Genomic DNA, 27133 nt, shown 5'->3' with positions numbered 1-27133 from the left:
AGCAATCTTGAGAACAAAAAACGGATCTGGAGGAATCAGGCTCCCTGACTTCAGACTATACTACAAAGCTACAGTAATCAAGACAGTATGGTACCGGCACAAAAACAGAAATATAAGTCAATGGAACAGTATAGAAATCCCAGAAATAAACCCACACACCTATGGTCACCTTATCTTTGATAAAAGAGGCAGGAATATACAGTGAAGAAAGGACAGCCTCTTCAATAAGTGGTGCTGGGAAAACTGAACAGGTACATGTAAAAGTATGAGATTAGATCACTCCCTAACACCATACAAAAAAATAAGCTCAAAATGGGTTAAAGACTAAATGTAAGCCCAGAAATTATCAAACTCTTAGAGGAAAACACAGGCAGAACACTCTATGACATAAATCACAGCAAGATCCTTTTTGACCCACCTCCTAGAGAAATGAAAATAAAAACATAATAAACAAATGGGACCTGATGAAACTTAAAAGCTTTTGCACAGCAAAGGAAACCATAAACAAGACCAAAAGACAACCCTCAGAATGGGAGAAAATATTTGCAAATGAAGCAACTGACAATGGATTAATCTCCAAAATTTACAAGCAGCTCATGCAGCTTAATTAGAAAAAAACAAACAACCCAATCCAAAAATGGGCAGAAGACCTAAATAGACATTTCTCCAAAGAAGATATACAGACTGCCAACAAACACATGAAAGAATGCTCAACATCATTAATCATTAGAGAAATGCAAATCAAAACTACAATGAGATATCATCTCACACCAGTCAGAATGGCCATCATCAATATATCTAGAAACAATAACTGCTGGAGACGGTGTGGAGAAAAGGAAATACTCTTGCACTGCTGGTGGGAATGTGAATTGGTACAGCCACTATGGAGAACAGTATGGAGGTTCCTTAAAACACTACAAATAGAATTACCATATGACCCAGCAATGCCACTACTGGGCATATACCCTGTGTAAGCCATAATTCAAGAAGAGTCATGTACCAAAATGTTCATTGCAGCTCTATTAACAATAGTCAGGAGATGGAAACAACCTAAGTGTCCATCATCAGATGAATGGATAAAGAAGATGTGGCACGTAGATACAATGGAATATTACTCAGTCATAAAAAGAAAAGAAAAGAAAAAAAAAAGAAAAGAATAGAAATTGAGATATTTGTAATGAGGTGGATAGACCTAGAGTCTGTCATACAAGGTGAAGTAAGTCAGAAAGCCAAAGACAAATACTGTATGCTAACACATATATATGGTATTTAGGGGAAAAAATGTCATGAAGAACCTAAGGGTAAGACAGGAATAAAGACACAGACCTCCTAGAGAATGGACTTGTGGATATGGGGAGGGGGAAGGGTAAGCTGTGACAAAGCGAGAAAGTGGCATGGACATATATACACTACCAAATGTAAAATAGATAGCTAGTGGGAAGCAGCCGTGTGGCACTTGGAGATCAGCTCGGTGCTTTGTGACCACCTAGTGGGGTGGGATAGGGAGGGTGGGAGGGAGAGAGACGCAAGACAGAAGAGATATGGGAACATATGTATATGTATAACTGATTCACTTTGTTAAAAAGCAGAAACTAACACAATTGTAAAGCAATTATACTCCAATAAAGATGAAAAAAAAAAAAAGGCACAGACTGGCTAAATGGATACAAAAAAAAAGACCCTTATATACCAGAGACCACTTCAGACCTAGGGACACATACAGACTGAAAGTGAGTGGATGGAAAAAGATATTCCATGCAAATGGAAATCAAAAGAAAGGTGGAGTAGCTCTTCTCATATCAGACAAAATAGACTTTAAAATAAAGACTATTACAAGAGACAAAGAAGGACACTACATAATGATCAAGGGATCAATCCAAGAAGAAGATATAACAATTGTAAGTATTTATGCACCCTACATAGGAGCACCTCAGTACATAAGGCAAATGCTAACAGTCATAAAAGGGGATATTGACAGTAACAGAATAATAGTAGGGGACTGTAACACCCCACTTTCACCATGGGACATAGAAAATGAAAATAAATACGGAAACACAAGCTTTAAATGGTACATTAAACAAGATGGACTTAATTGATATTTATAGGATATTCCATCCAAAAACAAGAGAATTCACTTTCTTCTCAAGTGCTCATGGAACATTCTCCAGGATAGATCATATTGTGGGTCACAAACTAAACCTTGGCAAATTTAAGAAAATTGAAATCGTATCAAGTATCCTTTCCAACCACAATGCTATGACACTACACATCAATTACAGGAAAAAATCTGTAAAAAATACAAACACATGGAGGCTAAACAATACACTACTTAATAACCAAGAGACCACTGAATAAACCAAGAGGAAATTTAAAAAATACCTAAAAACAAATGACAATGAAAATATGATGTCCCAAAACCTATGGGATGCAGCAAAAGCCATTCTAAGAGGGAAGTTTATAGCAATACAATCCAACCTCAAGAAACATCTCAAATAAACAATCTAACCTTACACCTAAAGGAACTAGAGAAAGAAGAAAAAACAAAACACAAAGTTAGCAGAAGGAAAGAAATCATAAAGATCAGAGCAGAAATGAATGAAATAGAAACAAAGAAAACAATAGCACAGATCAATAAAATTAAAAGCTGGTTCTTTGAGAAGATAAACAAAATTGAGAAACCATTAGCCAGACTCACCAAGAAAAAGAGGGAGAGGACTCAAATCAATAAAATTAGAAATGAAAAAGGAGTAGTTACAACAGACACCGCAGAAATACAAAGCATCCTACGAGACTACTACAAGCAACTCTATGCCAATAAAATGGACAACCTGGAAGAAACGGACAAATTCTTAGAAAGGTGTAACCTTCCAAGACTGAACCAGGAAGAAATAGAAAATATGAACAGACAAATCACAAGTAATGAAATTGAAACAGTAATTTAAAATCCAGGAAACAAAAGTCCCGGACCAGGTGGCTTCACAGGTAAATTCTATGAAACATTTAGAGAATAGCTAATACCCATCCTTCTCAAACTCTTCCAAAAAATTTCAGAGGAAGGAGCACTCCCAAACCCATTCTATGAGGCAACCATAACCCTGATACCAAAAGCAGACAAAGAAACTACAGAAAAAGAAAATTACAGACCAATATCACTGATGAATATAGACGTAAAAATCCTCAACAAAATAGTAGCAAACAGAATCCAACAACACATTAAAGGGATCATATACCATGATCAAATGGGGTTTATCCCAGGAATGCAAGGGTTCTTCAATATACACAAATCAAACAATGTGATACACAATATTAACAAATTGAAGGAGAAAAACCATATGATCACCGCAATAGATGCAGAAAAACCTTTTGACAAAATTCAACACCCATTTATGATAAAAACCCTGCAGAAAGTAGACATAGAAGGAACTTACCTCAACATAATAAAGGTCATATATGACAAACGCACAGCCAACATCCTTCTCAATGGTGAAACACTGAAATCATTTCCACTAAGATCAGGAGCAAGACAAGGTTGCCCACTCTCACCACCATAATTCAACATAGTTTTGGAAGTTTTAGCCACAGCAGTTAGAGAAGAAAAAGAAATAAATGAATCCAAACTAGAAAAGAAGTAAAACTGTCACTGTCTGCAGATGACATGATACTATACATGGAAAACCCTAAGGATGCTACCAAAAAACTCCTAGAGTTCATCAATGAATTCAGCAAAGTTGTGGGATAAAAAATTAATACACAGAAATCTCTTTCATTTCTATACAATAACAAGGAAAATTCAGAAAAAGAAATTAAAGGAACAATCTTATGTATCATTGCAAGAAAAAGAATGTAATACCTAGGAATAAACCTACCTAAGGAGGCAAAAGACCTGTATACAGAAAACTATAAGATACTGCTGAAAGAAATAAAAAATGATACAAACAGATGGAGAGATATACCATGTTCTTGGACTGGAAGAATCAATATAATGAAAATGACTATACTGCCTAAAGCAAACTACAGATTCAATAGAATCCCTGTCAAATTATGTATGGCACTTTTCACAGAACTAGAACAAAAAATGTTACAATTTGTATGGAAACACAAAAGACCATGAATTGTCAAAGCAATCTTGAGAAAGAAAAACAGAGCTGAAGGAAGCAGGCTCCCTGATTTCAGACTATACTCTAAAGCTAGAGTCATCAAAACAGTATGGTACTGGCACAAAAACTGAAATATAGATCAATGGAGCAATAGAGAAAGCCCAGAGGTAAACCCATGCTCATATGGTTACCTTATCTTTGACAAAGGAGGCAAGAATATACAATGGAGAAAAGACAGCCTCTTCAATAAGTGGTGTTGGGAAAACTGGACAGCTACATGTAAAAGAATGAAATTAATACACTCCCTAACACCATACACAAAAATAAACTCAAAATGGATTAGAGTCCTAAATATAAGCCCAGATACTGTAAAACTCTTAAGAGGACAACATAGGCAGAACTCTCATTCATATAAATCTCAGCAACGTCTTTTTGATCCACCTCCTTGAGAAATGAAAATAAAAACAAAAATAATCAACTGGGACCTAATTAAACTTAAATGCTTTTATATAGCTTAGGAAACAATAAAGAAAATGAGAAGACAACCCACAGAATGGGAGAAAATATTTGCAAACGAAGCAACCAACAAGGGGTTAATCTCCAAAATATACAAACAGCTCATGCAGGTCAATATCAAAACAAAAACAAACAGACAAAAAAAACCCAATCAAAAAATGGGCAGAAGGGCTTCCCTTGTGGTGCAATGGTTGAGAGCCCGCCTGCCAATGCAGGGGACACGAGTTTGTGCCCCGGTCCAGGAAGATCCCACATGCCATGGAGTGGCTAGGCCCGTGAGCCATGGCCACTGAGCCTGCATGTCCGGAGTCTGTGCTCTACAACGGTAGAGGCCACAACAGTGAGAGGCCCGCGTACCACAAAAAAAAAAAAAAAAAAAAAAAGTGGACAGAAGATCTAAATAGACATTTCTTCATAGAAGACATACAGATGGCCAAAAATTATATGAAAAGATGCTCAGCATCTCTAATTATTGGAGAAATGCAAATCAAAAGTACAATGAGGCGTCACCTCACATTGATCAGAATTGCCATCATTAAAAAGTCTACAAACAAAAAAAAAAAGTCTACAAACAATAAATGCTGGAGAGGGTGTGGAGAAAAGGAACTCTCTTAGACTATTGGTGGGAATGTAAATTGGTACAACCATTATGGAAAACAGTATGGAGGTTTCTTAGAAACTAAAAATAGAGCTACCATATGATCCAGCAATTTCAGTCCTAGGCACATATCCAGAGAAAAGCATACTTCAAGAAGATTCATGCACCCCACTGTTTACTGTAGCACTATTTACAACAGCCAGGACATGGAAGAAACCTAAATATCCTTCAAGAGAAATGGATAAAGAAGATGTGGTACATGTATACAATGGAATATTACTCATCCATTAAAAAAAAAAAAACGCATGAAATAAGGACTTCCCTGGTGGTCCAGTGGTTAAGACTTCGCCTTCCAATGCAGGGGGTGAGGGTTCAATCCCTCGTCAGGGAGCTAAGATCCCGCATGCCTCGTGGCCAAAAAACTCCACAAAACAACAAAAATACAAAACCATAAAACAGAAACAATATTGTAACAAGTTCCCTAAAGACTTTTAAAATGGTACACATCAAAGTATCTTTTAAAAAAGTGAGATAATGCCATTTGCAGCAACATGGATGGACCTAGAGATTATCATACTAAGTGAAATAAGTCAGAAAAAGAAAGACAAATATCATATGATATCATATATATGTTGAATCTGAAAAAGGTGATTTAAATGAACTTATTTACAAAATGGAAACCAACTCACAGACATGGAAAACAAACTTATGGTTACCAAAGGAGAAGGGTGGGGGAATGGATAAATTGGGAGTAACATATACACACTACTACATATAAAATAGATAATCAACAAGGGCCTATTGTATAACACAGGGAACTCTACTCAATATTCTGTAATAACCCACATGGGAAAAAAATCTGAAAAACATGGATATATGTATAACTAAACCACTTTGCTGTACACCTGAAAATAACACAACTTTGTAAACCAGCTATAACCCAATATAAAATAAAAATTAGGGCTTCCCTGGTGGCGCAGTGGTTGAGAGTCTGCCGGCCGATGCAGGGGACACAGGTTCGTGCCCTATTCTGGGAGGATCCCACATGCCGTGGAGCGATTAGGCCCGTAAGCCATGGCCGCTGAGCCTGTGCATCCAGAGCCTATGCTCCGCAGCGGGAGAGGCCACAGCAGGGAGAGGCCCGCATACCACAAAAAATAAATAAATAAATAAATAAAATAAAAATTAAATTATAAAATAAAAATAAAATCTAAAAAAATAAGAGAAATGGGGACTTCTCTGGTGGCCCAGTGGTTAAGACTCCATGTTTTCAATGCAGGGAGTATGGGTTTGATCCCTGGGCAGGGAAGTTTTGCATCTGCATGGTACAGCCAATAAATAAATAAATAAATAAAATAGAAATAGAAACTTATGCCCACACACGCCACAAAATCTAAGTACTTACTTCAAGAAATTTTTTTTTTCTTTTTTTTTTTTTGCGGTACGTGGGCCTCTCGCTGTTGTGGCCTCTCCCATTGCAGAGCACAGGCTCCGGATGCGCAGGCTCAGTGGCCATGGCTCACGGGCCCAGCCGCTCCACGGCATGTGGGATATTCCCAGACCGGGGCACGAACCTGTGTCCCCTGCATTGGCAGGCGGACTCTCAACCACTGCTCCATCAGGGAAGCCCACTTCAAGAAAATTTTAATATGAAGTCTGAGAAAAATTTTTTATCATGAAAGAGTGTTAAATTTTGTTCAATTCCTTTTCTTCATCAATTGATATTATCATATGAATTTTCTTCTTTAGTTTGTGATATAATGGATTTCATGGATTGATTTCACATATTAAACTAGCCTTGTACACCTGAAATTTATTCCACTTTGTCAGGGAATATTGTCCTTGTTATAGTCTGTTAGACTCAACTTGCTAAAATTTTGTTGAGGATTTTGTGTTTGACTGTATGAGAGATTCTGGTCTTCTAATTTTCTATATTTTCTTTATTATGCTCTCTTAGTTGAGTTTTGGTAGTAAGGTAACAGCAACCTCATAAGACAAATTGGAAAGTGCCCTACTCTTCTATATTCTGGAAGATATTATGTAAAATTAATGTTAATTCTTCTCTGAATGTTCGTTAAAACTCCAATGAAGCCATCTTAATGTGGGATTTCTTTTTGGGGGGAGATTTTAAATGATAGATTCAACTTCTTTAATAGTTATAGGCTATTTAGGCTATCTATTTCATCTTGGCTGAGTTATGATAGTCTGTGGTTTCTTAGGAATTTTAATCCCTTTCTTCTAAATTGTCAAATTATGATTGTGAAGTTGTTTACACTATTCCCTAATTATCCTTTAACAGCTGCAGAATCTGTTGTGATATTCCTTATTTCAATCCTGATATTGGTGATTTGTGATTTATTTTTTCAAAGAACCAGTTCTTTACATTCTTTTTTTAAAATATTCTTTTCCATTATGGTTTATCACAGAATATTGAATATAGTTTCCTGTCCTATACAGTAGGACCTTGTTGGTTTATCCATTTTATATATAATAGTTTGCATCTGCTAACCCCAAACTCCCACTCCATCCCTTTGCCATCACCCCCCTTCCTCTTTACAACCACAACTCTGTTCTCTATGTGAGTACGTTTCTGTTTCATAAAAGCTCATTTAGGGCTTACCTGGTGGCGCAGTGGTTGAGATTCCGCCTGCCGATGCAGGGGACATGGGTTCGTGCCCTGGTCCAGGAAGATCCCACATGCCATGGAGCGGCTAGGCCCGTGAGCCATGGCCACTGAGCCTGTGCGTCTGGAGCCTGTGCTCCGCAACAGGAGACACCACAACAGTGAGAGGCCCGTGTACCACACACACACACAAAAAAGTTCATTTATGTCACATTTTAGATTCCACATATAAGTGATATCATATGGTATTTGTTTTTCTCTTTTTGGCTTACTTCACTTAGTATGATAATCACTACTTCCATCCATCTTGCTGCAAATGGTATTATTTCACTCTTTTTTATGGCTGAGTAGTAATCCATTGTATACAGGTACCACATCTTCTTTATCCATTCATCTGTCAAGGGACATTTAGGTTGTTTCCCTGTGAGTACTACTGTGAATAGTGGTGCTATGAACATAGGGGTGCATGTAACTTTTTGAATTATAGTTTTGTCTGGCTATATGTCCAGGAGTGGGATTGCTGGATCATATGGCAACTCTATTTTTAGTTATTTGAGGAACCTCCATACTGTTTTCCATAGTGGCTGTACAAACTTAACAGTCCCACCAACAGTGTAGGGTAGTTCCATTTTGTCCACACCCTTTCCAACATTTATAGTTTGTAGTCTTTTGGTGATGGCCATTCTGACCAGTGTAAGGTGATACCTCATTGCAGTTTTGAATGCATGTCTCTAATAATTAACACTGTTGGGCAAATTTTCATGTGCCTGTGGCCATTTGTATGCAAAGAACCAGCTTTTTATTTCACTTATTTTCTCTATTGTTTTCTTTTTTCCAATCTATTTCTGCTTTTTATTTTTTCTTCTTATTGTTTGTTTTGGGCTTATTTTGCTCTCTTTTTTTAACAATGGATTATCAATTTATTAAAAACGTTGATTTAAGCATCAGCAATGGTGACTTCAACCTCGACTCCTGGCTCAATACTGATGGAAATGATCTGCTTAATCTCAGAAGGACTGTGCAGGTCAATGAGTCACTTGTGGATCCTCACTTGGAACCTTCATGACAAGGAGTTTTCCTGGTAGTTATTTTCAGAGTCTTGGTAGGCGTACGAAACAGTCCTTTCACTCTGAGATTCTTTTCCTTCTCGCCTCTGATTAGGTCATCACATACCTTCTCCAAAGACTTCGTGTTGCAGCTGGTGAGGGTGATTCTAATCCGGTGAATCGCTACCTCTGGCTCCAGGGAAGTCTTTCCGCTAGGCTATGACTGCGGTGCAGCTTCCTGACTGACTTGTTCCTGGATGAGAGCAAACAGTGGTGAGTCAGGTGCAGAAGCGGGAGTCCCCGGGCTCCACTGCAGTGGTGACTGCATCTTCCTCAAAGTGCTGCTTTTTTTCTTTAATACACAAAATAATTTTGAGAAAGAAGCTATAGTAATTAAGACTGTGGGATTGGTGGAGCGGTAGATACATAGATCAATGGAAAATAGTGGACAACACAGAAATAAATCTACATAAATATGCCTAATTTTTAACAAAGTAGCAAAAGGAATCCAATGTATTCATTTTCAATAAATGGTGCTGAAAGAATTGAAAATCTATTGGCAAAAAAATAAACCTCCATTTATATATTTTTTCTAGAAAAAGAGCAGGAGAAAATCTGTGGGACTTGGGACTAGGCCAAAAGTCAAGTCCTTGGGCTTGATACCAAAAGCACAAACCATAAAAGGAAATCCATAAAACAAAAATTGATACATTAGACCTTATAAAAAATTTAAAATTTTGTTCTGTAAAACTCCCTGTGCAGCAGATGAAAAGAGAGAAAAATATTTACAAACTACATATCTGACAAAGAGCTAGTATCTAGAATATATAAAGAATTCTCAAAAATCAACAATAAAAAAGCAAACAATCAAATTAGAAAATAGGCAAAAGACATTAACACTTTACTGAAGGAGATTCTGTTGCAAGTAAGTATATGAAACAATATTCAACATCATATGACATTAGAGAAATGCAAATTAAAACCACAGTGAGGTATCACTATATACCTATCAGAATGGCTAAAATAAAAAACAGTGATACTAAATATTAGTGAGGTTGCAGAGAAACTGAATCACTCATACATTGTTGGTGAGGCTGTTAAATGGTGCAGTCAATCTACAAAATAATTTGGAATTTCCTCTTAAAACTGAAAAACAGGGGAGTTCCCTGGTCACCTAGTGGTTAGAACCCCAGGCTTTCACTGCTGTGGCCCGGGTTCAATCACTGGTCAGGGAACTGAGATTCCTGTAAGCCATGTGGTGCAGCTGAAAAAATAAATAAATACTGAAAAATGGGATTACCTTATGATTAGCAATTGTGTCTTAGGCATATATCATCCCAAAGAAACAAAAATGTATTTTCACACAGAAACTTGCACACAAATATTTGTAGCAGTTTTATTTGTATTTATTGTCCAAACCAGAAATTACTCAGATGTCCTTCAAAGGGTGAATGGTTAAAAAACTTTGACACATTCATACCATGGAATACGACTCAGCAATAAAAAGGAATTAATTACTGATATACACAAAAACTTGGATGAATACTAAGGAAAATTATGCTGAATGAAGAAAGCCAATATCATATATATATATATATATATATATATATATATGGCATAATTATAGGAATGGAGAAGAGAGTAGTGGTAGCCAAGGGTTAGAGATGGGAATTAGGGTATGTGTGGGTGGGGCTATAAAGAATTATCATGAGGGAGTGTTGAAGTGATGGTGTAAGTTGAGTATCTTGAGGTTACACATGTGGTCAAACTACTTAGAGCTATACAGAAACACGTTCTAAGGAGTGCATATATAACTGGTGAAATCTGAATACATTCTGTGGTTTGTGCCACTGTCAATTTTCTGGTTTTGATATTGTACTATAACTCTGTTATTTTTTGGAGGAAGCTGGGTAAAGGCCACATGGAATCTCTGTGTAAATTTCTTTGAAACTTCTAGTGAATTTATAGGTATTTCAAAAAAAAAAGTGTTTTTTTTTAATTAAAAAAAAAGGCATTAAGGCTTCCCTGGTGGCACAGTGGTTGAGTGTCCGCCTGCCAATGCAGGGGACACGGGTTCGAGCACTGGTCCAGGAAGATCCCACAGGCCACAGAGCAGCTAAGCCCGTGTACCACAACTACTGAGCCTGAGCTCTAGAGCCCACGTGCCACAACTACTGAAGCCAATGTGCCTAGAGCCCGTGCTCCACAGCAAGAGAAGCCACTGCAATGAGAAGCCCGTGCACTGCAACGAAGACCCAAAGCAGCCAAAAATAAATAAATAAACTTATTAAAAAAAATAATAATGGTGATATATATTTGAATCACCTTTTTTCCTAGTGGACACCCTCTGTCAAAACCATAATCCAGGCCACCACTTTTCCTAGCTGCCTGTGACTCCCTCCAATACATTGTCCATATATGTTTTCAACAGGGAAATCTTTCAAAAACCACCATCCTAGGTCACTAAAGCACACAAGCTTCTACTAAAGATGTAATTTCCCATAAAAGCCAAACTGTAAAGGGAACATTTGTTCCCACTAGACTTGGCTTAATGAGCACCCTTGGAACTACCTAAAGCCTTTATCCTCCACCCAGAAGTGATGCTACGAGAAGTGAAATTACATATAAATCAGTAATGCCTTAAGCAATTTACAAAAGAGTCCCCAAATGTAAGTTACATAAGTATAAATAATAATATTAATATCTCCCTCATCTTGTCTTTATCTCTAGGACTGGGAGGATCAAAGCCACCTGATAAGTGCAGCTTCAAAGATCTCTCCCATTCCAGGTCTGGGAATGGGCACACTGCAACAGGCCTCTCCATCCTCAGTTTCCACACTTCATAACCAGTAAAGGCTCCAAATCACCTAAAGTGGTTGTTAGAGCCTTTCTGCATATGATACCTTTTTTTATAAAATTAATGGCACTCATTCCAATAATGGCTTCAGCAGAGAAAACCCCCTTTTCAGTGCAATGTATCCCATTGTTGTTTGATTTTCCTCCATCACTAGAAGTGCCCTAATTGTATACTTTAATGAATAAAATTGATTTCCAACAAATTTTGCTTTGAGTAGCTTTTATGTATTAAGACAGTCCTAGAAATAATTGGAGACTCTGGGAGAGGTGACAAGGATTGGGAAGCAGGGAGCTAATGGTAAAGCAGAGTTGGTAATCCTATCTCAAAATTTGGTTGGATTCCTTATGCAGTGACAGGGATAGGGGAGAATCTGAGGCCTGAGGGTAGGGTTACCCATCTGGTAGGCTATATTGGCTCTGGAATTGTTGACCAGGTCAGAGGCTAAATGACTACAAAAGTGTGATTCAAGGTTAGACCAGCAGGGAGGTGGACCCCACCACCCCAGGGAGAATCCAGCTGAGCAGCATGCGGCACTGGGCCAGTGCCAGTCAGCATCACTGAAGTGGGTCCAGATGCCATGGATAGGACTCCTGGACCAAGGGGAGGTCAGGTAGAGCTATACAGGCCCCTGCTCTGCATTGGGCGGAGGGAAGAATGTGAGAAGCAAGCCCCCAAATGTGCTGCAGCCCACAGTAGAGATGGTAGGATGAAAGAGGACTTTGACTCTGCACCTATCCACCACTCAAACTTCTATCAGGATGGCACATCATTCTCAAAAACTTTATCTCAGGGAGTGCTTTAATACCTTGTACCTGTCCAGACTAATGAGGAGGGACTCACTGATGAACACTTCTGGGAAGGAGGAATAAGGGATGCACAAAGGTGGTTTAGGAACTTCTGGCTTCCATAGATTATCCTGGAACCTCGAATGGGGCATTTAGAAGGCTCAGTTTGGAGCAAAAAGACAGCAGCAAGGGAGGTAAGGCATGAAATGATATCAACACTATTAAAAGCACTGCATCCCATCATTTTAAATCAGCAGTTCTCAACTCTGGCTGCACATTGGAATCACCTAAAGGAGCATTTAAAATTCCTAGTACCTGAGCCTCGCTCCACACAATTACTTCACAATGAGGGATGGGGCCTAGCCATTGGTAACTTTTAAAGCTCCCCTGGGATTCTGCTGTGGAGCCATTGTTCTGTTCTAGACTTCACTACTTTTAAGTGTGATCCCCAAAACCACAGCACTGGTACCCTCTGGGAACCTGATAGAAATGCCAGGCCCCACCCCAGGCCTGCTGATGAGAATCTGCATTTGGACGAGATCCCCTAGGCACACTGCAGCTTGAGAAGCACTGTTCTTAGTGAACATTGAGAGCATTGGGTCTTACCCCTGGGTGCCCATTAGAATTACCTGGGAGATACATTTATCCTGTCAGGGAAGAAAAACTTTTCCTCTACCCTTCTAGGTTCTTCTGGCTGGTCTAAGAATTAAGCTGACATGGGACAGATTAACAGGAGAAAATCAAACAAAAGTTTAACAACATTTTACATGGGAGAGACCCAAGAGAACTGAGTAACTCACCAAAATGGCCAAAACCCTCACCTTAAACACCAACCCAGCCCTACTAAACACTGACTTAGCAACTAAGTACAGTTAAGTAGGAGGATGGAAAGGGGAAGATGGTCAAGCACCTGCAGCCATGCTGGTGTGAATTGATCACCTGAGGGCCAAGTTACCTGGGCAACCAACTCCTCACCCTCAGAGGCACAGAGCTGAGGGCAGAAGAAGCCTGCAGAAGTGAAGCTGCTGAGGTTGAAGGCCTACACTTCCATCCCCACTAGTGGCTCACAGTTGAGCCTGGAAGCTGGACCTTTCAAACAAACCCCCAGGAGATGTCAATTCTCCTCACATAATGTAGAAAGGTCTAAGCAGCCTCACACCCCTGAGAGGCTATTAATGAAGGGACAGATTTCTTAACATCCAGCACAAATCTGCTGCTCTAAGCAATGGGAACTGTGAATGGGGCGGGCAGGGATAAGGAAGAACAATGTTGAACTTTACCCGAGCTCCTAGAAAACGACAATGGTTAAGAAATCCTCTCATACTTTTGTTTTCCTGGAAACCATGCAAGATGGCAGTTCTCTTGCTCTCTCTACACTCCTCCTTGACCAGCCCCTGCTTGACCTACACCCTACTCACCTGACTGATCTTCCCTCTTAGCCATAGAGCCTAATCAGTAACTGTCCATATGCTTGTTCCCCACAACCCAGCCCCCCACCCCCTAACCCCCATACTCTCTCATCCCACCCTACCTAGTGATTGTTCTAATCTTTAGATCAGAATGGCTCTACCCTGCAAGTTTATCAAAGAGGCTCTGAGGAACATGCCTTTCTGCTGTTTTTCCTGGTAACCAAAGAGCCAACCTGAAATCAATTCCCCCTATAACTGGTAATACACCCACTCCCATAGCAAGGGCTGTGACCATGTCCTGCCTGCCATCTGCCGTATACAGTAGGCTGTTGCTCGGGATCTTGCTTTGGACATGTAAGATCCCCTATCTAATAAACCATTGATGTCTCTGTTGCTGACTGTGGCCTCTTTCTTAGGTCTTGAGGCTGGGCAACTATAGAACTTGCTGGCCTGTGGGGTGCAGCAGTAGATGAAAAATGTTACCTGCCATATCTGCAAACAAAGGATACTGTGTTCATTAAGACATCAGCCACTACAGCCACTACTGACAGTGAGCTCTAAGGAAATTCAGGATGGAGACAAAGAGGTTGCCTGCTGCCAATCCCTCAGCCACTGCAGCCACCTTCAGCTGTGCACCCTGAGGGTATTCAGGATGGAGAGAACAGGATATTGGCCCTAGATAGCTAAGGTGCATATTAAAGGAATGATTTCAATGAGCCCAGACTCATATCTTCCCAGCATAGAAAAGCACTAAATTCATTAACTTGAGGAGATTTCTGGTTTTCTTTACTTAACAGTAATCTTTTGATATCCTGACTACCTGGTTTTTGTTGCAAAACTCCTATATATCCTGGCTCTTCCCTTACGTCTTCAGCCCAGTCCCTCTGAGAGACTGTTTTCCAAGCTTTAGTTCTCAGAAAATCCTCCTTATAAAACATAATTCTCAACTTTTAGGTTGTGTATTTTTTTTCAGTCAACAATTTTGGCAACCACAAAGGGACCCAGAACAGATCTCCCTCCTTTGCCTGAACTCTACGAGGATCTGGAGCCTGGTACAAGCAGAAGTCTCTTGGTCCTGTATACCTCCTCGGAGAGTCCAGGCATATTTGGGTGAGTCTATCCTGGTTCATGGATCTCCCATTATTTGTTGATAATCCTAAATTTTATTCAGTGGTGTTAAACTCCCCTCTGGAAGAGTAGGTTGCCCTTGAAATTTAGTTTCAAAAAGAAGTACCTGGGCTATCCTCTGTGAAAGACAGAGAAAGATTTTGCTCAGTTTAAACACGGTGGCTTTATCCTCAGGTGAAAGACTGGGAAGACTTTGGTCATTTAAAAGAACACTGAATAGGTTGGACTGGGTAATTAGGGGGAAGACTGACCCGTCATTTTTTCTTGAATTGGCTACCTTAATAGAGTTTGCTGAAATAAAACTGAAATCGTATGAGAGCTTTCAGCTCTGAAGAAGGGGACATCTCCTCTCAGCCAGTGATTGCTTCCTCAGGTAATTGAGAAACTCGCAAAAGTGGTGGAAGCAAGTTCTCATACCATGCAGCAGTCCCTATAGGGAAACCCATTCATTTTAATTAAAGCTTGCTCTGCCAGGGACATGAATAAGAACTGGCCATTCCATGATCTGAGCACCCATGGTGGTCTAAGAACTGGCCATTCCATGATCTGGGTACCCATGGTGGTCTTATAATAACAGAGGAAGAACCCAAGACACATAGAGGAGCTGAAATGACTCTGGGGTAAAATGTAGAGCAGTTAAGCTCACAAGCAGCACATTGGCCCATCACATTATTCTCACAAGTGATTTTGATTTTATTTCAACAAACCAACCTCAGAATGGGGAGCAAGGCTTTCAAAACAAAAGAAAAAGGGACAACATATTGCCAGCCTCCAATACCCTGGAAAGGTTTATGTACATACAAAACTTACAAGTACTTGCTTAATTGGGAACTAAAGAAAATTTTGCCCTGAAAATGACTAAAATGGGGCTATTTTATAGTGTACACAGCTAAGTTAGAAAAAACTGTCTTGATAAAACATCTTTTCAGAATTCTGACCTTAGAGAAACAAAGTCCTTCTAGGGGGAACTTGCATTTCTCTTCCTTTGTCTTTGACATGTAAATGTTCTACCTGATCTTCGCAGTTGTGTGTGTGTGTGCATGAGCCTGTGTGTATTTTGAGAATTTGGTCTCTGCCATGAAAATGGTACACATACGGTATACATTTGGCAGCCAACTGAATAGACTGGGATTCTGAGTAGTCTTTTGTGTGACTGTACCAACTCTCAGGGGCTTTTTGCCATCTTAACCTTCAATGTGTCAGCCTGTACAACAAAGTCCTTTACTTTCTTAAAGTATTTTTTGGAGTAAACTTTCCGGATCTTGTTTAGGCAGCATCTTTAACACTCTCTTGTAGGGAACCCTCTTGTGTCTCATTGGTTTGAATCACTATTAAGATATATCTCATTAATAGCCAAATGATGGATCCTTCAAACTGAAAAAACTCTAAATTGGTAAATTTCTATAGACCTCTCATTATAAACAGCTATTTTATTGGTACCTGTGAGGAAAATTAATCAAATTATATTAAATTTATATATATATAAAATGGTTAACTTAAGAACTCCCTTAGTTTAAAACAAGCAAGAAAAACCAGTTTGGGAAGCCTTATTTGTGTTCTCCTCAGCAGATCTTACAGATGCTAATAAAAACATTAGAATAATTAATGTTAATTAGGTTGATTAAAAGGAAAATAAGGAAAAAAAACTGTATAGACACTTTTTCCCAACAGGATAGAAACTTTAAAGGGACTTATTTCAAATGGATAAAGAAATCTTTAGATGGTTATTTTAAAATGGGATAAATAAAACAGATGTTAATGGGATTAAATCAAAGGTTTGATACAATACTACCTAAGGTTGGATGGGCCAAAGGGACCCCCCATTGACCCCCAACAATAAAGGGCTCCAAACAAGTCTTCTTTATTTACCCCAGTTATATATATATTTAAAAGGCTGGGGAAAAATTACAGAGATACCTGATCAATAATTACTTGGGGTGATATTTAGGCCAATTAATCAAGTTAAAGGATTGACAAAAGGGCCAGAGTACCTTGGCTCAACCCCTCCAGAACCTTTTATACAAAAATAGATGAAAAGGTCAGGATATAAAGAAAGGCTTCTAGGACTCCTTGTAAGACCAACACTTGTTGATTGGATCTGAATGGAAACTAATGTTAAAAGTATAAAAGTTGATAAAATTGAGATGAAAATTTATAAAAATTGGTATATTTAAATGGGCTTTATATAAGATAGGTGATGCTCCAAGGACAATGGTGCTTCAAGGACAAAGGACATCCCTGCCTGAAAAAGTTTCAGCGTTACACCCGCTACTGGACTCTTAATCACCCTCCCCACCATGTTGCCAAGGTTACGAAATTCCTGAGCCCACCTGGGCAACGCCTACAAAAACTGATCAATAGCACATGTTCAGGCTCAACTCTCCCAGACTACAAGGAAGTTGGCCTGCTGTTCTGGCAGTGACCCTTTCCCCTAATAAATTCTATCTTCTTTACATTCTGCCTTATGTCTGGAAATTATTTTCCAACCTGCGTTCGGACCACGACAAGATTGTTACATCACTTTTGCTTAATTATATTGTGGGATAGACATGTTTCACTGGAGAATGCTTCCCCTGCTTGGTATTATAAAAGAGGGCATATGAATCTTCCCCTAGGGAAATATTAATTAAACATACTAAAGAAAACCAATAGGGTTACCTGAGCCCATATAAGATAAAGTAAAGCCGAGAGCTAATATTCGGAGGCTAATAATAATAGAGATTTTGCTCTGGGTCTAACTTGTGTACTCAGAAAGAGAGCCTTTGTTGAATGCCTTATACGAGTTTTTGAAGGCATGATAAATTAAACCCACCCTAAAGTTCTAAAACACAGAGCTCTGAAATTTCAGTTTAGTTGGAAATCTTCTCACTGATATAGAAAAACAAATTAAAGAAAATACATTTGGGCAAATCAATCTTTTAATATCATTTATGTGACAGACCAGTTCTCTGGGGAATCAAAAGCAACTGTCTTTGTCTTGCAAATCTCTACAAATCAGAAATGTAAATACAGCCCACAGTGACCTGAGACTGAACCGAATTAGCTCAATCAGGTAGAACCTGAAACCAATGGGAAAAAAGGGAAAAGGTGGCCTTTTAAACTCAAACCAGTAGAAAGCCTCCCTCAACCAAAATCTAATTCATATCCTCCTTGAGGGTTTATCAAGGACAAATACAAATCATAAAAGTCTTTTCCACAAACAGTAAAGTCAGTCATCTGAGCAAGCAAATTTAATTTATTCCAACTGTTATTTATAAAATAGTAAGTTTAAATTGTAATACCTGATTCATAACTAAGTTTTTATTTTTAAAATTCATTTATATATGTATTTATTTTTTAGCCATGCCACATAGCTTGCGGGATCTTAGTTCCCCAACCAGGGACTGAACCCTGGCCCCAGGCAGTGAAAGAGCAGAGTCCTAACCATTGGACCACCTGGGAATTCCCCATAAAAAAGTTTTTAAAGTGAAGCTATGAGATCTCTAGTTTTGTCTGTTTATATGGCTGTGTGTACATTATATGTGATGTCTGTACCTCTGGAAAATATTATCACAATTAAATGTATAAAAGAGCTCTATTTAATTGACTTAAAAGTAAGCACTTACAAACTAAACATTTCTAAATATGAAAGAACCTGGCCAGACTAAATTTCAGGTTCACCTGATCTAGGAAATACAATATTAAATCAACATCTGGTATGCTAGCTTAAGCTAGTTTAAGCTTACTGGTTTAATCAATATAGACGTGTTTTACTTTTATTGTACCTAGGTATCCTGAATGTCAATACGTTCATGATATTTCTGTTACAGAGTTTGTCAATAACAACAACAAAATTAGCTTGGTTTGGTAATATTTTCATAGGTTATAAAATAAATGTAAATGAGATAAGAATTTTCAGGTGAGCTCTTTAGGAATACTTACGCTTTGGGTACGTCTGTCTAATCTAGTTTCTCCAGATTTTGGTAAAGAGTTTTGCTAATTGATGGGAATTCACTGAATATCTAGGTCACTTCAAATAAGATAAGATACTGGAACCTTAATTGCTAAACAGGTCTAAATTTACCTACTTTTGTCTCCTTACAAGAGGGAAACTAAAGGTATTTGGGTTTATTAGACACGTATATTGTACCTCATTGAGGAAAGAAATTATATGTTTCAGAGGTTATGGGATACTCCAATCAGAAAATGCTAGTATGACAAACAGTTTACAATTACTTGCTGCTTGTTGGTTTTTGCTAAAGATTAAGATTTTTAAGGGTTAAAATTTGTAGTATGTAATTAAAGCTACTAAAGATAATAAGGGGAACATTTCCATATACAAAGAAGTAGGATGTGTGTTTTCAGCAAAAGAAGGTATGGAAATATATTTTGTTAAGGGGAAAGAATAATTCTGTCCTAAAGCTGGTTATTTCTGGATAAAAAAAATAAGGGACAAACTAATATGGACACAAAAAAGTTGTGGAAGGTTTGCAGAAAGGGAACCCTGTAAAAGAAGTTTTGTACATAGTCAGGCTGGAATTAGACTAAATTTAATTAGGTAAATGGGCTTTGTTATTAAAAGTAGGCTGGTACAAGACTGGACTTGGTTCCTATCTCTCTGTTAAGAGAACAAAGTTTTCTTGGAATACTGCTTTTGATAACAGATTGTGTGAGTTCTTTTGCCTTTCAGTGATCTGTACTTGGTTTTCTGTTTCTTAAATCTTTTGTCACTTTGGTTAAGAGAATAAGTATTGTTCTACAGTGATCTATGATCCTTATCTGATCAAGTGTTTTGAGACCTTTTTGATATTTTTGACAAACTTCTCAAATATCAAATTCTAACAAGTTATTTTGACCTCTAGCTAACTCTGAGGTGCTTCAAAGGAACCCTGAGACATCTCAGAGAGGAATATTAAATTAATATTATTTGGTTTATTTGGTATGTTAAATTACCTAAGAAGCATTGTCAAATGATTGGAGATGAACTTTTGGTTATATTGTATAGATAAATGTCATTAATACAGATATTCTAAAATTTACATGGAATTCTTAAAAATCTGATATGCTCTGGAATAATGTTATCAGTCACAATTCTAGTTATTATCTTCAAATGTATGTCCAAGAAATATCCAAGTTTCTTGTCAATTTCACTGTGACCAGATCTTTCACCATGTAGTCTTTTGCTGTTTATACACAGTCACTGTTTTACTCTGATACTCGTAAAATGAAGATATCAAAGAAAATTCATAAAAAGAACTTTTTTTTACAAATATAAGTTCTGATAACTTTTAGATCATACCACTAAACTGGGTAAAAAATTTACAAAACTCTAATGGAAAACCCGATTTCATCCGGATCATCAGGAATTAATTACATTGTACTGAATGAACTGATAAATATGATTTATAATTTTATGACTTTTTCTGAAATATACTGACTTTTTAAAATAAGATTATTTATTTGTTTATTTATTCATTTTTGGCCACGTTGGGTCTTCATTGCTGCACTTGGGCTTTCTTTAGTTGCAGCGAGTGGGGGCTGCTCTTCGTTGTGGTGTGCTGGCTTCTCATTGTGGTGGCTTCTCTTGCTGTAGATCATGGGCTCTAGGTGTGCAGGCTTCAGTAGTTGTGGCACTCAGGCTCAGTAGTTGTGTGCATGGGCTTAGTTGCTCTGCAGCATGTGGGATCTTCCCAGGCCAGGGCTCAAACCCGTGCCTCCTGCAATGGTAGGCAGATTTTTATTTATTTATTTTTTTTTTGCAGTATGTGGGCCTCTCACTGTCATGGCCTCTCCCGCTGTAGTGCACAGGCTCCGGACGCGCAGGCTCAGTGGCCATGGCTCACAGGCCCAGCTGCTCCGCGGCATGTGGGATCCTCCCGGACTGGGACATGAACCCGTGTCCCCTGCATCAGCAGGCAGACTTTCAACCACTGCGCCACCAGGGAAGCCCGCAGGCAGATTCTTAACCACTGCACCACCAGGGAAGTCCTGAAATATACTGACTTTTAATCTTTGTTTTCCAGAAAAACCTTCCCTCTTATGCTGTGACCCACACAAGTTGATAAGTACACCTTTGTAAACAAAGATAAAACATGTATCTTTCTCTCTCTACCTGAGCATTCCAGAATTTGTCTTCTCCAGCTGACTCCCTTGCAGACTTGATGGTTTACTGCAACCAGATTACAACTAGTTATACTAATTATTGTTTTAATTTGTTCTCTTTGTTTCCAAATTGTTTATTCTTTGTGTCTCTCTCTGCTGCACTATGACTTTATTACTTATCCTGTCTAGTTTATAAGATTGTCTTTTGCATTACCCAATGTGTAACCAGGACTCCAGCAAAATTAATGATGGCTAAAAGTCTTGAGACTGTTGATTATATATAAAAAACTCCACATAAAGTAATTGTAATAGTGCAAATCTAGATATGGGAAGAAGCAACAAGGTAAAACATTTCCTGGATCATAATAGACTAGTAAGATAGAAGAGCCAAAGAATTTTAGATTATCAACAGGGCCTGATCCAAAAAAGATCAGCACATTGAGTGGCATATCAGCAGAATCCTTGCCTGATCTAGGAATGAGCCGTCTTGGCGCTGTGGGACAAAATTTGTCATAAAAAGCCTCCCAAATATTTGTTGAACTTATTACCAAGGGGAGGCACTGTGGATGAAAAATGTTACCTGCCATGTCAGCAAAGAATGGTCATCAAGCCATCAGCCACTATAGCCACTATTGACAGTGAGCTCTAAGGGAACTCAGGATGGAGACAAGGAGGTTGCCTGCTGCCAATCCCTCAGCCACTGCAGCCACCCCTGCACCTTGAGGGGATTCAGAATGGAGAGAAGCAGGATATTAGCCCTAGATAGCGAAGATGCGTATCAAAGGAATGATTTCAATGAACCCAGACTCTTGCATCTTTCCATACATAGAAAAGCACTAAATTCATTAACTTGAGATGTCTGGTTTTCTTTAATTAACAGTAATCTTTTGATGTTCTACCTGGTGTTTGTTGCAAAACTTCTATATATCCTGGCTCTTCCTTTACCTCTTTGGCGCAGTCCTTTAGAGTGATATGAGAAGCTGTTTTCTGGGTTTAGTCCTCAGAAAATCTGCCAAATAAAATATAATTCTCAACTTTTAGGTTGTGCATTTTTTTCAGACACAGCCCGACCATCCCTTTACCATAAGACTTAGATAAGACTCACCGATGCTACCCCCAACTTGGCCAGACACAGACCCTCCAGATTCCCATTCTTTGCCTCATAAGTGATTGGCTGAACTTCTTGCCCCCAATCATCAGTAGGAACAAAATGCTTGTTAACCAAACTTTGCTTAAGATCATCTCCTTCCCTCAGGTCCCTGAAATTTTGCCCACCCTCAACTTGAACCAGCATACAGCCCCTCTTGAGAATATCCTGGCCTCAGCATAAAATATCCTCTGATACACCGTCTGATGTTGTCACTCCCCTTTATCCCATGTCCCTACCCCTGTTCTTTCTATCCTTCTCCCTATAAAAGATAAAACCCTCTTTGCCTAACCATTGAAACACAGATTTTATGGTCAGAGTGTTTTCCCTCTGCCCCACTCCCTTTCCCTTTCAATAGTACCTTTTCTTCCCTTCAATAATCCTTTCAAATAAAGTCTCTTTATAGAGAGCTGACATAAGAAATCATTTGACAGGGGAAATGGAGAAGTTAGGGGGTAGCTATTTGGACAAGTCACCCTGAGAACAGCATGAGGAAGCTCTGTCTGGGGAGGGTGAGAGGGTGAAGGATGGGAAGCAGGGTCCTAAGGACTAGCTGGGGATGATAACCTTTTGCCCAGGGTCAGCAGCAAAGAACAGGACTGAGGATCCAGAGGGTTGTGAGAGTAAGGGGGTCTGCTACCCCAGACTCAGGCCTGGATGCCATTTAAAATGCTCCCACACCTTCTTCCCTGCTCTTCACTCCCCTAGCATGGGACACTGTTGTGAATGGGCCCAACATTGGCCAAAAAATGGAGACTGTAGACTGCCTCCTACCTGCTCCCACCACTGCAAACTTTCCTCTAGTAATTAATGCCTCACTCTCCTATACCCTAGATTTCTCTCCCATAGACCAGCTCCTTCCTAGCACTCAAACATCTACCTCATCTTAAACAGTTTCCTCTTTGACTCCCAGTCCAGAGGCTGCCCTATTTCTCCACAAATAACCAAATTTATTTAAATGAGTTGTCTTCATCACTTCATTCCCTCACCTCCGAGCCAAGCCTCCCACAGAGAAAGCTGCCAGCAGACCTCACGGTTCCACAGCATCTCCCTGTAGCCACATTTGCAGGCGTGTCTGACTTGACACAACAAAGTTCCCCAGACTTGACCCTCCTCCCTGAAGCTTCTCCAGTGAGTTCATTGGTGCCACAATTTTGTTACTCCTATCTCTCTGGTTTCTCCTGAAACTTTGCTGTTTTCCCTCCTTTGCCTGGGCCTTGCTTGTGGTCTCTTTTCTTTTCTCCCCTAGCTATACTCTCTCCCAGGGTTCCAAGTATCACTTACATGCTGATGACCACTGGACTTAAATTTCCAGCTCGGCACAATCCCCTGAGTTCTAAACACATCCTCCCAGCTGCCTACCCAGCATCTCACCCTCAGAAAATGGCACCTCAATTCACATGGGAGTTGGTTGTCAGGCTTGCCTTTCCCTCACTCCCCACTCCCAAATCATCAGCAAGACTCATGGCTACTTCTTCTGAAATCTGCTGCTTCTCCTCATGCCCACTGCCGCCACTCTAGTCTAGTCCAGGCTGTGGGCATCTCTCCCTGGACTTCTATGAGCCTCTCAGCTTCCATTCATCTTCTCCAAACTGGTCACCCTGCCCCGCTTAACCGCCATAGTGATCAGGTCCCTTTCCTGCTGAAAACTTTGATGGATTTTCACTGAGTTTCAGTGATAACCTTAAGTCCTAAACATGACCTACAAGGCCCAGCATCCTATGCTGTGTGTCCCCTTCTCCCCCTTCCCTTGCTCACTGTGCCCCAGCCATCTCCTGAACTCACAGAATTCTTTTCTACCTTAGGACTTTCCTCATGCTCTTCTTACTGTTTCTGGAGCACCTGCCTTCCCATTTTCTGCTTGGTTAATGCCAACTTATGTCTAAGTCACGTCCATATATATTCAAGAAGTTCGTTCTGTTCTCCCCAGAGGACACCTGTCCTTATGATCTCTTGTCACACCTGAGCTTCTCCTTCCCAGTACTTATTATGTGTGGATTCTGGCTATTTCTGTAAATAGTTGTTTAATATCTATTTCCTCCATTTAACTCTAACTTAGGGGAGTGATCCTGTCTGTTTTCATCACAACTAAAACTCCTAGTTCTTAGTATAGCACTAGACACAGAATAGGGGTTCAATAAATGGTTCTTGAATGTACACTAAGTATTTTACCATAATAAATAGACACACACCACAAGGACATGGAATGCCCATCCCCCCAACTGCTGTGAGTGTTGACTGCCAATGTCACACAGCTGCCTCATTCCTTTGGAGAACTGCCCTCAGCTGAGAAGGGCTGCCTCACGGCAACCCTCAACCCCACAGATTACAGGCTTGCTCCCTTGCCTCAAGGTAAGGTGAGCAGAATAAGGAAGGGAAAACCAACACTTTGTGATGCCATTCATGCTCTATAGCTCCCCATGGGATCAGGCTGAAGCTAGACATCACTTGATGTAGGTCTTTCCTTAGCAGCTTCTCTATCCTGCTCACCTAACCAGTATTTCTTGAGAGCTCCTTCTTAATAAACCACTGAACAAGAATCTCGGTCTCAAGCTCTGCTTCTAGAAAACCCAATCTAAAACACCTATAATGTGGAGGAAAATATGTGGAGTCAGGGAAGAGAAGGAAAAATGAAACGAAGAGAAGTGAAATGAAAGGAAAGAGAGACCTTGTATGAACTAATGTATGCCCCAAGGATTGAGGTGGATAAATCAACTCTCTGTACCTTTAGTTCCTCCCCAAAATTATTGAATGAATGGAGAGAGGAGAGAAGGGGAGAAGAGGAGAGCCCTGCTTCTTCCCCCAATTCTCCCTTATATTCTCCATTCATCCCCTGTCCTTTCACCCAACGCTAACATCACACACACCCCTCCCCTACTGCTCTGCAGGAGATGCAAATGCACACTCTCCAATCCCTTTGGGTTTCTCTTTTAGTGCCCTTGGGAGGTAATAATGTGTTCAGTGAGGCAAGAAGGGATCTGGTAGGCCCCAATTCTTTAATGGAATCTCAGCCCCTCCTAAAGGAAGAGAAATGGACATTAGGTTCATATGAGGCAGGAGACAGATGGGTCCCCAGGGTAAACAGTTGAGTTCGTTTCTTGTGGACGACACTCTGAGACGAGATGGGAATAACAGGACAATTGAGAGAGGAGGCAGGGCCCTGCCCAGATAGAAGATAAGAGACCACATATTCCTCATTCTTGAAGTCAGGAGACCTCCCCGACTACACATGCGCAGAAAAGCTCTTGGAGGTCAAAAGGGGAGTGATGCCAACTAATGCTCACTTACCCATAGGCCTCTTTGGTAGAATCCATCTTGGCTAAGAGATGCATGCTCACCCATGGGAAAATCCTGAGATACACCAAATATGGACTCTGAACCAGGCATATCAAAATGATTGGTCAAAGAAAACATGGAAGAAATGCCCCATAAAAGTGATTCAAACTGCTGTGAAGGAGTGACTCTCTCTCTGAGTCCATTTGTGTGTCTATCCATATGTACTCTTTTTTTCTCTTAATAAATACTTGTTTCACTACTTTCTGTCTTTGGGGGAAATTCTTTTCTGCAAAGCCATAGGGCTAGGGCCTTGTCACTGACCACTTGTCCAGTGGCTAGGATTCGTTGCTCTCACAACCCCAAACTGACCTCAATCACTGACCGGGAACTGAAACCCTGCTTCAAGCCACTGCAGGCTGAGGCCACCCGAGATCACATAAGTCTTCTTTGCCCTGGAACCACCCAGTATGCCCTGTGTGTCCTATAACACAATCTTTTGTTAATCACTAGCTCGGGCACTGGGTAAAGCAGTTTCAAATCCTGGCCCCCTGGGCTAATGGCATTTAAGAAACATAAATATGTTGCCATGGTGACACTGTAACAGATTAAATTACAAATCCTCCCGGAGCAAATCTGCTTTCATAAGGTTAGACTCTGCATGAGGAGAGCAGAGGAAGTTCCATGCCTTCTCAGGACAAAGTTGGGGCCAGTGGATCTGAGAGGTGGTAGGGAAGTGGAACAGCCACTACTCCTATCTCAGGCCAACATTTCTTGGTGCTCTGGGCTTTCTGAGTCAATCTTGCTTCTAGAAATGGAGTGTCTAATCCAAAGCTTGTCAATGAAAGATATCTTACGTCATGCTTTTTTTTTTAAACATCTTTATTGTAGTATAATTGCTTTACGATGGTGTGCTAGTTTCTGCTTTATAACGAAGTGAATCAGTTATACATATACATACCTTCCCATATGTATTCCCTCTTGTGTCTCCTTCCCTCCCACCCTCCCCATCCCACCCCTCTAGCTGGTCACAAAGCACCGAGCTGATCTCCCTGTGCCATGCAGCTGCTTCCCACTAGCTATCTATTTTACATTTGGTAGTGTATATATGTCCATGCCACTCTCTCACTTTGTCACCTTCCCCTTCCCCATATCCTCAAGTCCATTCTCTAGTAGGTCTGTGTCTTTACTCCCATATTACCCCTAGGTTCTTCACGACCTTTTTTTTTTCCCCCTTAGATTACACATATATGTATTAGCATATGGTATTTGTTTTTCTCTGACTTACTTCACTCTGTATGACAGACTCTAGGTCCATCCACCTCACTACAAATATCTCAATTTTGTTTCTTTTTATGCCAGAGTAATATTCCATTGTATATGTGTGCCACATCTTCTTTATCCATTCATCTGATGATGGACACTTAGGTTGTTTCCATCTCCTATTGTAAATAGAGCTGCCATGAACATTCTGGTACATGACTCTTTTTGAATTATGGTTTTCTCAGGGTATATGCCCAGTAGTGGGATTGCTGGGTCGTATGGTAGTTCCATTGGTAGTTTTTTAAGGAAA

The 27133-nt window shown here is 39.8% G+C and overlaps 1 protein-coding gene across 1 annotated transcript; it reads right to left on the bottom strand.

Moving 5' to 3' along the window:
- Positions 1-8771: 8771 nt before the first annotated feature.
- Positions 8772-25619, bottom strand: LOC136135381 (small ribosomal subunit protein uS10-like). The gene is given in 3 exon segments (XM_065893264.1): positions 8772-8884; positions 8887-9092; positions 25576-25619. Coding segments are annotated over 3 exon segments (363 nt in total).
- Positions 25620-27133: the final 1514 nt, after the last annotated feature.

Source organism: Phocoena phocoena, chromosome 15 (genome assembly GCF_963924675.1).
Source record: "Phocoena phocoena chromosome 15, mPhoPho1.1, whole genome shotgun sequence".
NCBI lineage: Eukaryota > Metazoa > Chordata > Mammalia > Artiodactyla > Phocoenidae > Phocoena > Phocoena phocoena.
Note: the sequence above shows the minus strand (reverse complement) of the source record. Positions and strands in the feature narration are given on the sequence as shown.